The following is a 16,492-nucleotide window of genomic DNA, read 5'->3' as shown; positions in this document are numbered from 1 at the left end:
TAGAATCAGAAATAAAAGTGTATGATCAAAATATCCTATTCAATGCTATGCACACCCATGTATTGAATTTAAGAGAAAATTTACCTCTGGGTCTTCAATCTTTAGAAGCAGACCAACATCTGGGTTATTAAGAAGATGAAAAACTAAAGAGGGTGAATGGGAATGTTTCAAATGTAGCAAAACAAGAACAGAGTAGATCTCGGCCAGAAAACTCTTCAAACAACTTGACTGGGGATTCTAGCTTCCAGTAATGGTGAATAACTTGGTTGGACTAATCTTCCTGCAAACAGCAATCATAAAATCTAAACAATAACCACGACAACCCCCATTAAACAACTCTTTGAAAGCAATGAAGAGTAACCAAAAGCAGTGACAGAAACAGGAGGGTAATCTATCCTAGAAATTCAGGAATTGCAACAAGTGTGATTTGCCAGCTTGTAGCTTGCTACCTGAACAAATTCCTCAAAGCTCATGTGGCCCAGAGAGGTGGCTTGACATGTCAGAGGACAGAGTCTGGGGGTTGTTAGAACAGCTGAAAAGTTAAGGGAAAAATCCTGGAAGAGTCACAGTGGGGATAAACCTCAAAATCTACATACATCCTGTCCAAATTCTTAGTATACAAACCCCAGGGGACCCAGCAAAAGAACAGCAGCTAGAAGCTGAAAGAACAGAGTAGAAAATTCACTTGGTGTTCACTGCAAGGAAGACAGAGGTTGGAATTTGAGTCTAACAAAGTTAACTGTCCACCAGAACAAGAATGAACACTCTTCTGGGGAACATAACAGAATCCAGAGTCTCTACAATATACCATTTATAATGCTCAGTATATAATAAAAACTATTAGACAAGAAGAAATGTGACCCATACTCAAACAGCAATTTCTCTCAGGATTGCATAAATTGTGAGATGCAAATGTTTCAGTGAGTGGACAATGATTTTAAGCAACTATTATAAATATGTTAAAAGACTTAAAGGAAAATACACTCATAATAAATGAATAGATAAAGTATCTCAGTGGAGAAGTAGAAACTATAAAGATAAATTTCAGAGCTGAAATGTATAAAAAATGAAATAAGAAATTCATCAGATGGGCTCCAACAGAAAGTTGGAGATGGAATGAGTCAGTAAACTTAAAGCCTTAAAGAGTATACTAGTTTTCTAAGGCTGCCATAACAAGGTACCACCAACTGGGTGACTTAAAAAATGGAAATTTATTGTCTCACAGTTTTGGAGGCTAGAAGTCTGAGATCAAAGTGTCAATAGTGTTAGTTCCTTCTGATGGCTGTGAGGAATAATCCGTTTTACCCCTCTTTTCTAGCTTCTTGTGGTTAGCTGGCAGTCTTTGGTGTTCCTTGGCTTATAGATGCATCACTCCATGCTTTCATGTTCACATGGAGTTTTCTCTTGAGTGTCTCTGTGTCTAAATTTTCCCTTTTTGTAAGTCATATTAGATTAGAACCCACTCTAATGACCTCATCTTAACTTCATCATCTTCAAAGACCTTAGTTCTAAATAAGGTCACATTTACGGGCTTATAGGTACAGAGGGTTTGGAATTTCAGTATCACTTGGGGGTACATAATTCAACCCATAACAGAGGACTATCCCAAGCAGAGCACAGCAGTCTGAATGAATTGATGAGATAAAGAATACAGTTCAAAGAGGCTCAGGCAGCTAGATGTTGTTGAGAATTTTGGAGATGAGAGTGCTACATAGAAAAAGAGCTCCAGAAATCTGCATAAATTCATCCTGACAATCTGCTCAATTAAAGATATAATGCATAACTCTATAAGGCTGAGCAAAGACCAACTAAGGAGTTGTGAGTCTAATAGCTCCCAAAGCTCAAATAGGGCTGGGAGACCTTGAAATTCTGACAAGCCAGATTGGAATATCCTTGTTGATCATCTGGAGTATTCAACAGAAACCCTAGAAGGGGCTACAATAAAGACTACTCTAGAGGTGCCTTAATAATGCTTAAATTAAAAAGAAAGTCAAAATTAAACATTGAGTAACTGTTTAACAGGAGAAAATCCAACAATCTCTAGAAGACAATAAAATCCAGATACCTACTTACACAAAATTTACACCATCCAGCACTCAATCAAATGTTAACTGATAAGTCTAGAAGCAGGAAATCTGATCCATAACCAAGACAAATTCAGTCAGTGGAAACAAATCTAGAAATTATAGGGATTATAGAATTACCAGACAAGGATATTAAAGTAGAATGTTAAAAATATGTTAAGTATTTAAAGGAAAACATGCAGATAAGAATAGAAGGTATAAAAAGAATCAAATGAACTTCTAGAAATGAAACATACATCTTATGAAATGAAGAATTCACTAGATACAATTTAAATCCTAGAGAAAAAAATTTGTGACATTGACGATGCAGGAACGGATAATTGCCAGAGTGAAGCAAAGAGAGAAAGAAAACTGAAAAAAATATCACATGTTCAAAGATATATGTCAGACAAGGATATAGTTAGACGTGTATCTGTCAAAAATATAAATGTCAAAAATGTACGGTTAAGATTTGAGCATTTTAATGTATGTATATTTCACTTAAAGAATAATTAATTGGGGGGGAGAGGTAGAAGTACAAGGGAAACAGAAATGGCAGCATGTTTATTGATGCTGGGTGATGAGTGTTGTTTACTTTGCATATATGCAAAATTACCCATAATAAAAAGGAAAAAAAAACATATTTCTGTTGTCTAAATCATCGATCATCATGAGCAACTCAGCGTCCAGAGTTGCTTTTCTTTTTTTCTTTTTTTAATTTATTTTTGAGAGACAGAGAGAGACAGAGCACGAGCGGGGGAGAGGCAGAGAGGGAGGGAGACACAGAATCCGAAGCAGGCTTCAGGCTCCGAGCTGTCAGCACAGAGCCCGACGCAGGGCTCGAACCCATGAACTGTGAGATCATGACCCGAGCTGAAGTCTGACGCTCAACTGACTGAGTCACCCAGGTGCCCCCCAAAGAGTTGCTTTTCACATATTCTGCTCATTCTATGTTTTTTTTCTGTAAGGGTTTAACACATTAAAAAAATTTACTGTTCCAGCCTGCTACTTTCAGATCTTTCCTCAAACGCTTTATAACCTGCCCAACTTACAAATTCCTGCTCATAGGTTCACCTTCGTTCATTTAGCCCTGTTGACGTCAGAGGTCACTTTCATTTGTACTTCTATCACCCTTGATTCCCACAACTTTGGTTCAGTTTCTCTGTATGGCAGAAAGTGCTAGTGATCCTATCATAACTGTCCTTTCCTTGGAGTAAAAGAACCCCTGAATTTCAGTTAGGGAGACATTTCCCATCCCCCTTTGCAATAAGGTATAGGACATACGATTGCCTTCGGTGAAAATAGGGGGAAAGTGATGTATACACTGCCTGGGACATGTCTTTAAAAGAAAAGGGCTTGCTCTTGTTCCCCCTTCCTCTATCCTTCATGTATGTGGAGTGGATCATCTTGGCCCAGGTGTTGGATGTCCCAGTGATAGGAGTGTAAATTTTTTTTTTTTTTTTTTTGGTCTGGGTCCCTAGATGACATGGTAGGTTGTCAGACCATCTTTGGAATGCCTTCCTCTGGACTTCCAAGTGAGATAGAAATACACTCCTGTCCTGCTGACTGTGATTTTGGCTCTTTGTTATAGGTTGTTGAATGCATATCCTAACTATGACAGTCCTAAATATTCTTTCCTTTACAGGGCCAGTGTCCTGCTATATAGGTTATTGTGTTTTCATTCACATCTGTACAGTGACCAGAGAGAACATACTTCTAGTAAGTGTGACTACTCACCATGCATTGAAAATGGTATTAGGGAAGTCTGCTTTCAAAGGTAAAGGGAAAGTCAAGACCAAAATAAACTAATTATAACTAAAGCCAATGAACAAAATTTCTGGCCATCTGCCTTTTCCATCACTAATCTGTCTTTCAATGCTTTTCTCATTCTCTTTAAAGACTTACTTTGTATCCAGAAGTGGTATCCTCCCCAGAACACGTGTGATGCAGGCCTCTGTGCTTTTATGTACATATTTATGTGCATGTCTCTATGTGTACACAGTGGTCTCTGAGGTTTGCCCACCGCAATAGTCAAAATAAGAAATCTAACATGAATTCCCACAGTGTATGTTCCCAGTGAATAATTATCCATGTTTCACTGCTAATGAGAAAACCTGGCTTGTAACAGGGGTTCCTTTCTGTCACGGACATTTCTCATTTGCTAAAGTAAAAGAGGTATCAATCATTTTTTGAAGGTGAGCAATCTCTCTGTGTGCCATTTCACAAGGACACCAGAATCAGGGGCTAACGTGTTCCACACCTCCAGAGAGACCACGTAATGAACCACTCCCCTGCCCCCTCTGGTTCAGTGAGGATGTTGACAATGTTTCATGCAGGGGCTAGCATCTCCTTTTCTGTTTCCCTCCCGGACACATGAACGTTGACCATTTCTGTCCTCCCGACTGCAACGCCTACGCCAGGAAACAGTCAATCAGCAGGGAATGACAGTGCTCTCTTTCCTCAGACCTCCGTTATTACAGGTCTTGAGTTGGTTAGGTGTCTGAGGAGGAAGCAGTGCTTGGGAAGCCTGCCTAGCTAATGAGAGTTCTGGCAGCAGAAAGCCTCTCTCTATCAATCCTTTTCAACCAGTGAAAGAAAATATTGCCTTTAGGCCTCCATTCCTAGGTCTACTGTGGCTCTAAATTGAGCCAAAGCCAGGTGTGATTCATACATGTGTGAGGGTTTTTCCTCCTAGTTTCACCTACTATTTTTTTTTTAAATACATTAACTGGAGAGTGATAAAAGTTTAGAATGAGGGAGAGGTGCACAGTAAGAAAATCAAATTAAATATGAAATCGCATCCTCTGGGAGTCCGTTTAGCTGTAACCTGCCACTAGTTGACATCCCTGATTAAGTCAAATTGACCTCACTGACTTTCTTCATCTTTGTCTATTTCACATTGGTTTCTGCAACTAAAGTAGCCCCACTCAGGGAAACAGGTTGATTCAACAGACGAGGAAAACATGGGGGAAGAAAACTGGGAGGCCTGGTGGCCCTGGCTTCCACTTCCTTGCACCCTTTGGAAGATGCTGGTTTACCTTAAAGATGGGGAGATAGGACTGCCTTTGAGGCACCTGTCTAGAACGAAGCTCTGAACTCATGATGGTCATTACTTAGTGGATATTTTCATTGAATTGAAGGGCTGAAAACCAGTAGGATTTCTGATCGGCTGAGAGAGAGGCAAGCAGCTCGATTTATGGGCTTCCTTGTAGGATGGATGAAGCCAACTCGCGCATTTGTCAGCTGCTCATCACCTGAGGGAGACATATATCCAGAGTTGAATTCCATGAGCTCTTAGCCTTCATGAGAAGAAGGCAAGAGTTCAGGGTGCAAATTCTTCCATCTCTCCTCCCTCGGCAGCCAAATACTTCAGAAAAAGGCACCTGAGCTTGATAAACCAATTGTATAGAGCAAAAACTGTAAATAGACTGAAAGAGGCCCAGAAGGAACAATGGTTTGAAAATGGAAGACACAGTCTAAAAGAGGAGGAGAAAAAACTAGTGCTCTGGAGGGTTTCATTTATTTAACCACTATCTAAAGGCAAAGAAAGCTGTGGCAGATTAGGACGTGCTGTGTAAAAATATTAAAGACGTGGCATTATTACTTCATGAGCTGGCTCTGGGCCTGTCAGCATTTCCATTATAATCCTGTATTTTTCACGGAGTTAAAACTTACTATAAAAATGATGTGTGCTGGGATGAAACTTGGCACTTGGTGGAGTCAGTCTGGGAGTCCTTTCCTTAATTTAATTTTACAAAACTGGAAAATGCTCAGCCATTTAAATTTATGGAGGGATCTCCATGCTGCGCGTGGTATACGGTGCGCACTGGCCTCACTCTAAGGCCGTGGGGTGACGGACGAGAGCAGAGAGGCTGCCTCGCCACATTTTCTGGTTGCTCCTTTCAGGTTTGGTGCTCCCTGGAGTTTGAGAGATGGTCTCTAAAGCAGCATAGAGTGGGTGGGAACTGGCACCAGGCAGTAGGCTGAAAGACATGATTAATTCATATCGGAAAAAACTCAGTTCCTTACTCCCCATTTGTCAGCTGGACCCCAGAAGGCTGTGGGGGAAGACACACAACTTTAATTTTCACTCCGATTTTTGGGACCTCCCAATAAGCTGGTCGAATAAGCAGGCCAAGACTATTCCCATGTACATTTGCCCAAAGAAAACTAACTCTAAAACATTCCTGGAAGAAAAGGAACTATACAAGCCCATTTTCCATTCCCCAAATGTCTTTTTACCCCTAGGGCAGGCTTTGGGTTTCCACTGGCAGGGGGTATGCTAATGTCTCCATGCTCTTGGGCATCTGGTACAAGAACTTGATATATTTCTCAGCATGAAAAGTAGCTCCGTCCAGATTTATGACTTGATTAAAGCCTTGCCTTCTCCAAAATGGTTTGGTTATTGCTTGGCTACTGCCCTCAGCCAGTACCTTAGGATCTGATTATTCTCTTACAGGTAAGGAAGGTGATTGCCATTTATGATGTCCATACGTACAGAGTCTCAGCTATGAAAATATAATTGCATTGTCTAAGTTAGAGTTTGGCACTGCTGAACAACATGCTTATCCAGGGTTGACTGGGCTACCTGGGGGTGGGGGTTTGGAAACTGGTCCAATTTCTTTAAATTCACATTAGTGTTGACGGGGATTGAAACTATCTAAAGTGGATAATACACAGAGTTCCCATGTGTCCTTCTCTGCCAGCAGGCTCTTGGCATGAAACGCACCTTTAAAAACACATCAGCATTTTTTTTAAAGTTTCAAATTTCTGGGTTTATAAGTCCCTGGTTGACTCTACCCTCAGGCTGCTGGCAGGTGCTACCAGGCCTGCAGGAGGAAAGACTGGGGTGACCCCAGAGGAGGCCTGGCTGGAGGCTGTCTGGAGCAGAGGAAGGGAGTTTCAGTCCACTGATGAGATGGCCTTTTAATGAAGCCCAGAATGTGGATCTTGCTTGGGCCATACCATACTTTTGAGGAGGGTCCCAAGTCTGAACCCCCCTCTCTGTGTGTGTTTAAAGGTTACAGCCACCAAGTCTAGATTGTGTAAGGAATGAGACTGCTATTTCACATTTGGCCCAAATAGGGACAATATTTCAGGGCTTTCAAGAAGTCCTCTGTAATAATCTAGGTGCTACTGCTGTGAGAAATGATGGTTTCAGACTCTATGAATATTCTCTTCCCTTGCAGAATATAGCCGTCCTCACCCCCTCACGCCAGCCAACGGAGAGGCCAGCTAGAAAACATCCAGATTAGGCTGGGGAAAAAAACAAAAGCCAGCAGCAGCTCAGAGCCAACATGCCTTCATGAACTCAGCCTAGGTTTGGCTCGCTTATGGGCCAGAGTCTTTGCAAAATAAATAAAAACCCACACACGCAAGAAAAGAGCCTTCGCTCACAGCCCCGTACACACCCCATTTCAGTTCTCCTCTGCTGAACCAAAGCCACAGAACAGCAGTGGATGTGAAGAATGGCTAATATTCATAGCAGGTATCCTCAGAGGCCTGACTGGGGCACACCACAGAGTTCAGCGGCAAGTCACAGGAAGGAGTAACTGCTGACGAGGGATTCCAGGGTGAGCGGTAGGGGTGGGGCTGCTGGGGGAGCATTTCCAGGGTGAGTGGTAGGGGTGGGGCTGCTGGGGGAGCATGAAGACCTTGCCTGAATTTATTATTCCCACATAAGCCTCCTGGGTCTTGAGGCTCCAGAAACTCCTCAACAAAGTAAAGAAAATAATAAACAATGTGACTGAGGTGAATAAGGGGAGGGTTAAGCAGGCGGGCTGAAGCAGGGATGCGAGCCATGTGGAGGGAGAAAGGAGAGAGATGGGAAGGATTTGGTGGTGAGTGTTTGCAAGAATGCTGCTGGCTAACTCTGCTGGTGTCATAATATGTTCTGGCAGGTGATGTCTGGCCTTTGGCAGCCAAGCCGGAAGAGTGTGTAGTTTGTGAAGGGCCCAGAAATAGAGGTGTCCTATGAAGAGGAGGTCAGAAACCTACAACCCTGACTGAAAAAGCCATCACGGCAATGGGACACGGATCTAAAGAGCAGAGAGTGGCTGTCCAAATGCCTGCTCTTTGTCTCGCAACATACATTTCTGATACTGATTTGTTTTGGATTCTAATCCTCGTTGCGTTTGGTTCTCAGATCTGCCTTGGTCCTCTACAGTGCAGAGACTCCCTTGGAACGTTTAGTGTGCTCCCTGGTGATTTAAGGTTGAGGTGCTAAGTTCAGACCCTCGGGGCAAATCTGACCTTGGAAAGAATCACCTGGACTTAGAGACCCTAAAACCAATGCAGTCTCCTTAGGGAACTTGGGATTCTAGGCAAAGTAGCCCTGAGTGAGGCAGAGGGCATGATGCTTTGCTGGGAACAGAGAACTTATTGATTGAATTCATTCTTTATGGGCTTTCCTATTCTCCAAGCACTCACATCAGGTGAAAGTAGAGGGTCTAGAATGGGAGAGGAAACAGGGCTATTTGCCTAATCTCTATACAACTGATGGAAGTGAGAACTAATGTTCCCACTGAGCTTCTCAAAGGCACTCCAAGGACAGTAGAGATATGAAAGGCAAAAGATCCAGGCTTGGGGAGAGCAAAAACATGTACCATGGGGATAGGTAATGCCTGTTATTCAGTAACCTCACCCGGTACCTACACTCCACGTTAAAAGGTGCAATTAGCATTCCACTACTGTTTGGCTCCTAGAGCTTTCTAAAGACTAAAGCTGGGAAATACCAGGAAATAGGGAAAGAAATAACTCTTCCTATAGTAAGGAGACTTTTTTTTCTCCTAAAATGCATTTTTGGATTGTGATTTTGCAGGGTTGGACTGAAAGAGAAGTGTTTACAATAAGGTGCTCACACATTGCTATCTCTTTGTCAAAATAATTTCTTAAAAACTAAGCAGTAGAAAGATTTTTTTGTCATTGTTGATAAGAAAGTCTAGAGCGAGAGTGGGCAATTTTTTTTTTTTAAAGGCCGCACAATACATATTTTGGACTTTGTGGTCCATATGGTCTCTGTCACAACTACTCAACTCTGCCACTATAACTTGAAAGCAGCCACAGACAATAAATAGATGAAAAGGGAATTAAATGGGCATAGCTGTGCCCAACTAAAACCTTAATTACAAATAGGTGGTAGCCTAGACTTGGCCGAAGGGCCAACTCTGGTCTAGCGTATGAGATCATTAGTTTCTGTATGCTAAGAACCACACAGTGTAGTAAAACCACTAAATGCCTGTGCAGGATGTATTTTTACCTCTACAGACAACTGCCATTTTCACAAGAGAAGAAAGATGAATTCAATACCTTCTTTGCTATGTAACAGGCTCAATTAATCGTTTTAAAGAAAATCCAGTGCATGTTCATTATAGGTTAGAAGTTCAGATAAATATAAGAATAAAATAATCCTGGGGTGCCTGGATGGCTCGGTTGGTTAAACACCTGACCCTTGATTTCAGCTTAGGTCATGATCTCACAGTTTATGAGACTGAACCCCGGGTCAGGCTCCATGCTAACAGCAAGGAACCTGCTTGGGATTTTCTCTCTCCCTCTCTCTGCCCATCCCACGCTTGTGCTCTCTCTCTAAAATAAATAAATAAATACTAAAAAAAAAAGAATAAAACAATCCTAATCGTATGAATGTTGTTTCTTCTAATCATACATGTGCACATATATCACTGAATACGTTGATAAATCTCAGTCTCATCAATGAATATAGGTCTACATCTTTCTTTTAAATTGCTGCTTAAGATTCTAAGTGTGAATGCATCAGAACTTTTGTTTAATCAATTCTCTATACATAATTACATTGTTTCCAATTTTCCATTAGTATAAACTAAGGTATAATAACTTTCTTAGTATATATAATCTTTGCATCCAGATATCTCTTAGGTTACATTACTGAGGTAGCATTGCTGGATCAATAAGCATCATTTAAAAATATATTGTCTCCAGAAATGTTATACTAATTTATGCCTTGGGCAACAATGGATGACAGTAAATGCCAAATGATTATTGGATATTGTGGTTGGTAGGCAGAATAATGATCTTCCAAGGATAATCACATCCTAATCCCTGAAACCTATGAATATGTTACCTTGCATGGCAAAAGAGGCTTTGCAGATGTGATTAAGAAAGGATCTTGAAAGGATCGTGAAAGGGAAGATTATCCTGGATTATTCAGGTGGGCACAATGTAATCATAAGAGTCCTTATAATGGGAAAGGAAGTGGGCCAAAGTCAGAGAGAGATGTGAAGAAGTTGCTAGATGTTGGCCTTGCAGATGGAAGAGGGCCAAAGGATGTAAGTAACTTCTAGGTGCTGGAATAGGTAAAGAAATGGATTTTCCTATAGAGACTCCAGAAGGAACACAGGCTGGCTGATCTTGATTTTAGCCAAATAAGACCATTTCAGACTTCTGGCCTCTACAACCATAAAAGAATAAATTTGTGTTGTTTTAAGCCACTAAATTTGGGGAAATTTGTTATAGCAGCAATAGGAAACTAGTACAGATTTTGTAAATGTTTTTCATCTTTGCCAATCTCCTCATATTTAATTAATATTGTCTAATTATTATTTGCATTTATTTACTAGTAAGATTGAATCTGTTTTTGAGCTTTTAATGTATAGCAAGTCGTTAGTGTTGCTGGGTCATGAATATCTTTGAGAATCTGAAGAAAGTTTTATTAGAGAAAAGTAGGTTTGCACATATGCTAGGGAGCTTACAGCCTCTTAAAGCTCATGGTCCCCAGGATAAGAGCTTCTATAAATAAATAAATAAATAAATAAATAAATGAATGAATGAATGAATGAATAAATAAATAAATAAGACTTAGAGAGCAGGGCTGGAAAAGGTACCAATGATAGCATTCTCTTATTCAAATCCAGAAACATAAAACATGCTAGTACTCCCTGGCTACATAAGACTTGATGTTATAAAAAGTGCCTGGCTTAGAGGGTGGTCACCAGTGATCTGGCCAAGCAGATCCTTCCTGCAACACAGAATACAAAGACGAGGTACTGTCCAGAGCCCCCTTTTGTTCTCTACCTGTTTTACCCTCTAGCTTTCAAGCCTGGAAGCAATTTGGTTTCTGTTCAGAAATTCTTACACCAGCCATTTCTTTCCGTTTTCCCCTCTTAAACAATTAAGTCTAAAAGCCACCAGGTGAAGCCAAAGAAGGCAGCAGCATTCACAGGGAGGAGGTGGGAAGTCATGGTAGACCAGAGTGGGGCACTAGGCCTGAGCAGAGTGAAGAGGGCATCTACCTGAGGATTGTGGTGATGGCTTGGTGAGGGGTGTCAGACCCTGAGTGGGATAAAGACCACAACTGTGGGGGGTAGAGACAGTGGTGATAGATTATATTGAGAGGGTTTGATTAAACAAATATATATATTAAGGGTATTGGGAGACAGATAATTGCAAATATTGAAAGGGTAAAAAACAGAATAAATACTGTGGTGTTGGACAATAGTTGGAGATGTAAGGAAGGACTCATGAATCCCAATATACAGACACAGAAATAAAACAAATGTGTTTGCACGTGTGTATATGTGTATATGTATAGATAGATAGACAGGCAGACAGTTTTCATTTCTCTGCACTGAGAAGGACTGACAGCAGTGATACTCCAAAAGCAATGAAGAGACCTGGGTCAGAGATCTGGGTTTCTAGATATCAATTCTCCGAGGCTAGAGCAGGTAAATTTCAAGATGAGACAGAGAGTAAGAAATTATCAAAGATTCATATGGACATATCAAAGGGTACAGGAGTCACCTTAAAGAGGCTCTAAATGACTGAATCTGAGAAATTTCTTGCATAAAAGTAAAACAGGTTAGCAATACATTGTAGCCCATTCAATAAGACAGGAATCTGTGAGTCCATGCAGATATAAATAAGTAAATGAATCAATTGAGCGTTAAATGAGGAACAGAATATTTAACATAGTCTCAAAGCATCTCTTCACAAAATACATATTATAAGGGCAAAAAGGGAAACTTTACAGTGAAAAAGCCTGGCAGATACCACCTTAAACAAGTGATTGCAATTAACATGAACCTTAGTGGTACAATGGCAATCATGATCATGTGATCGGGTGTAATGGGAAGAGTTCAGCATCACTTTTGTGATGTTTCTGCCAGAGATGCATAACTTGAATCTAATCATGAGGAAACCTGAGACAAATCCAAATTGAGGAACATATTTTAAAATAACAGTCCCATAATCTTCAAAATGGTTAAGGTCATGAAAGTCAAGGGAGCCTGAGGAGCTGTTCCAGATTGAAGAAGACTTAAGAGACATGAAAACTAAATGCAGCATGGGGTTCGGGACAGATTCTTTTGCTGTTAAGGACATTATTGGGACAACTGCCACAACGTGAAGGAAATGTACACTGGGTGATGGGGTATTGTGCTGTCAACTCATTCGGACCAGGTAGAAAAAATTCTTTATGTTATAGTTCCAACTTTTTTGTGAAATGGAGATTATGTCAAAATAACAGTATGGTAATGAAAAAAGCAATTCTTATACCAAATCAAGAAATAGAACAACAGGTGTGGGAGAAAAACCTTCTCTATCTGCCAAGGCCTTAGGATTTAGAGGACTGGGGGATTGATAAACAGCAGCACCCAAAGCAGTAAAATTGCTGACGGTTGAGAACATGGGGTTGTTGGAGCTTCATTTCTCATACGTTTCATCAGATTTTAAGTACTTTTAAAGATTTGAGGAAAAATAGCAGCATTTGAGTAAAACAAAGTTATTATGTTACAGGTTTTGTCTGTAGTGTTTAATGGATAAATAGACATTTTCAGAGGACAATCTGGGTGGAGAAAGGAGGGAAAATCCTTCAAAAGTCATGGAATGGGATGTGTTTTTTGCTTTATTGAATATAAAAAGCTTATAGTTAAAAGTTTGTAAAGACTTCTAAACAAAAGTTTTGTTTTATTTTTACCTCCAATTTCACTTTGTATCATATTTTCTAACTCCACCATTTTATGAATGATTTCAGTGTGCTTAGAAGAAGAATCTTCCCCCAAATCTCGAGGCCCTCTCTATGTTCCTGACTTACATTCAGAGCTAACTGTGACGAGTCACTCCCTGAAGCATGGCTTTGAGCAAGGATCTGAGATACCGCAAAAGTTCATTAAAGTTGAGAATAGCAGGATTACAAGGAAAATAATTAAGAGGGGGTGCAGTCTTTATTGTTCATATAGGAACACTGTGGTCATTTTCTTCTGGGCCTAAATTATTCTCCTGGGCTCAGGAAGCTGGCAGGACAACAGACAAGCTTGTGCCGGCTTCTCTCTGTTGATACCATTTCAAAGAGTCACACATTAGACACGACGGTCCCTGCCATGCTCCAGAAAGGGCCTTGAATGAATTTTTGGTCTTATCTCCTGGCAACAAAAGACACAGGGAGCTCATTATTTCTGAGCTGGCACTGCCCGCAGAGAAATGGAGAATTCCATAATCATAATGGATTTTCACATAAAAACGTTCTTGACAGAATGATGTTTTTGGAATGAAACCTGTCTTTCTATGTACCTTTCAGAGATAAAGTAGTAAAGGTGAATGATGAAAGAGAGTTTAGACTTTCAAACAGATACAGACGTCTTACTAGGTTATGTTTCTAGAATAAGAGTACAATTATTATTGTCATCATTTCTTCCCTTTGGACTGAACCTACTTTCTAAGATTTGCTCTGACAGGCTGTAGTGGATAGGGAACAGCAAATGGTCAACAAAATTCTTTTCAGGTTTTCAGAGATGGTGCAAATCCTCTTCTATATTTAGGAATGCTACGTGTGCTCCTAGCACGGGGATATCCTGGCAAAATTTCTCTCTCAGACGACCCATGAGAACACTGAAACAAAACCAGAACCCAACTATACCAGTGTGTAACCTCATTAGGAATTTAAGGGAGCTGAAATGTGATCCTGACTCACTGCCTTGCTCTCCTTTCTATCAGCAAATGGAGGATGTTTTCTCAAGTTGTTTGTCCCGTGTATCCATAGAACGGGAGACCTAGAGCATAAGCTGAGTGATGATCAAGATGCGGAATTCTTTTTTTTTATTTGAGAGAGGGAGAGAGAAACAGAGGAAGAGTGTGAGTGGGGGAGGGGCAAAGAGAGAGGGAAAGAGAGAATCCCAAGCAGGCTCCGTGCTGTCAGTGCGAAGCTTGACGTGGGGCTTGATCCCCAAAACTGTGAGATCATGACCTGAGCCGAAATCAAGAGGCACTCAAATGACTGAGCCACCCAGGGCCCCAAGATGTGGAATTCTTGGCATAGAGTGGAGGTGCATGAAATATTTGTGGAATTGTGCTAGGTTTCCAGCCCAGATTTTATTCATTTATTCTTGAATAGTTAATACATATACTTCCAAATACTTCATATGATTCAAAATTTAAAGGGTAACTAAATGGAATGTTGAAATTCTCCCTCTTATTTCCCCCTCACCTTTCCCCAGCTACATGGCTCCTCTCCTCACAGGGCACCAGTGTTCCCAGTTTCTTATGTATCTAGAAAGTACTTTTTTGACATAAAAGAGGACATTAAAACTGATGCTCTCAAGAAAACTACCTTCCTCTTTTTTGTTTTCCTTTCAAGAGCAAAGAACAATTAAATGGGCTGCTTTTTTTTGTTTAAAGCTCTAAGAGCCTTAAAGTCAAAGGAAGCCCTCAAATTTTAGTGTTAAGGCCAATATCCATGGGTAACAAGAAGGTAAGGAGTATGTGTGTGTGTTGGGAATGACTTCTTATTCAGGAGAGAAAAAGGTACTACAAAGCAGAAGCCGGGTGATAATTCTGCTTCATAAAAGAAACTGAAGCTAATTCTGTAAGAGGTTAAACAAACTTGATTTCCCTAATATTTTCCAAACTCTGCTTTCCCAACTTTTCCTTAACACAGCAGGCATAACTCACAAAAAGATAAAAGATTGCAACCTCCTACAAGTGGCAACAGGTGACTGATAGGAGACAAGATCCTGGCTGAGTTTTGATTCCATTCCATTCCATTCTGTCTCACAAAACAACGAGTCCAGGCATCTGTACTCCACGGGCCAAGCCCATAGATGTAGAATAGGACTGTGTCTTCTGCTTTATACCACTCCCTGTCTCTCATGAGGGATGCCTAACTCACACCTGTGTCCCTTTCTTGGCCTGTCTAATCCCGTAAGTCCTGGTGCTGCTCAGGTCCGTCCCACTTTTCCATGAAGTCAGCTCGGGTGCTTTGAGTCCTCTATATTTTATCAGCAACAGTCTCCCAAGGGTTAAAAAAACAACAATGCAATCTACGTTCCAGTACGTAGCAAAGAGAAACAGCTAAGGAAACTGCTCTCGGCTGGAAGCTAGGGTCTTCACAAATAGTCCAGAATCCCTGAGATTCTGCCTTCTCTTTGGGGTTCTAGAAATCCCACCTTTACCTCCATCCTTACCTCTAGCCTCAGGATCAGGGCTCATAGAGTACTTTAGAGTTTACAAAAATTTTTTACATATTTAATTTCATTTGACTCTCAAATTGGTCCTCAGAGATGGGTTATCAACCCATTTTACTCATGAGAAAGGAAGGCCCATAAAGGTTATGTGACTTAACCATTGTTCAAGTCCTATTCCAAAGTTCACACCCTTTTCATCCTTTCGCTTCAGTAGTGGGCAAAAGCCCTTCTCTTTTTCTTGCTTAATTTATCTGAGATAGGCTGAAATTGCCTGAGGGAACCTGACCAAAAAGTATATTAAATTAGTAAATATATAAATTAGCTAGTAAATATATAAAGGAAAAATGAACAGCATAAAATGGGTAAGTTAGTGGAAAGGTAGGTTATCTCTGCCTTCAGGACTTGGCCCCTAAGGGCATTCTCCCCCACTCCCCCACCTTTTCCAGCTTTATTGAGATATAATTGACATATAACGTTGTTTAAGTTGTACAACACGTGTTGATTTGACACCCTTGTTTATTGCAAAATGATTACCACCATAGCTAACCCCTCCATCACCTCACATAATTACCATTTCTGTTTTGTGGAAGACCGGTTAAGATTTCCTCTCTTAGCAACTTTCAGGTATATAATACAGTATCCCCAGGGCATTCTTAAGTTTCTTGGTTCTCCCACTTCAAGAAGAGGAGGGCTGGGGCAAGAGCATGTACTGCCAAGATACTAATGACTAGCATTAGCTGAGCATTTACTGTGTGCCAAAGCACCATTGTAAGCACTTTATACGTATTACCTCATTTACTCCTTTCAAAAGCCCTGGAGGTATATGCAGTTATTACCTCCATTTTACAGTCAAAGGCAGAGAGAACTTCCAGAACTTGCTCAGGGTCATACAGCTGTTACCATGCAGCCGAGCCAGGCATTCTGACCAAGTCTGCACTCCTAACCACTGTGCTGTGCAAACTCCAATGTGCACGTGAAGGGCCCCAACACAGAGCTTGG

At 40.8% G+C, this 16,492-nt stretch overlaps 1 protein-coding gene across 8 annotated transcripts in view; it reads right to left on the bottom strand.

Annotated features, from left to right (window-relative positions):
• Positions 1–16,492, bottom strand: part of ADAMTSL1 (ADAMTS like 1) — an 883,534-nt gene that overhangs the window by 40,805 nt on the left and 826,237 nt on the right. For 2 of the 8 annotated variants that reach the window (XM_045043888.1, XM_045043889.1), the window contains one exon: positions 12,927–13,456. The exons of the other annotated variants lie outside the window; for them this stretch is intronic. In XM_045043888.1, the coding sequence (XP_044899823.1) occupies positions 13,394–13,456 (63 nt within the window). In that variant the 3' untranslated portion in view covers positions 12,927–13,393. Of the gene's footprint in view, positions 1–12,926; positions 13,457–16,492 lie in introns of those variants that run through there. 8 annotated transcript variants of the gene reach the window in all.

This window comes from Felis catus, chromosome D4 (assembly GCF_018350175.1).
Source record: "Felis catus isolate Fca126 chromosome D4, F.catus_Fca126_mat1.0, whole genome shotgun sequence".
Taxonomy (NCBI): domain Eukaryota; kingdom Metazoa; phylum Chordata; class Mammalia; order Carnivora; family Felidae; genus Felis; species Felis catus.
This window is presented reverse-complemented; position numbering and strand designations above follow the sequence as displayed.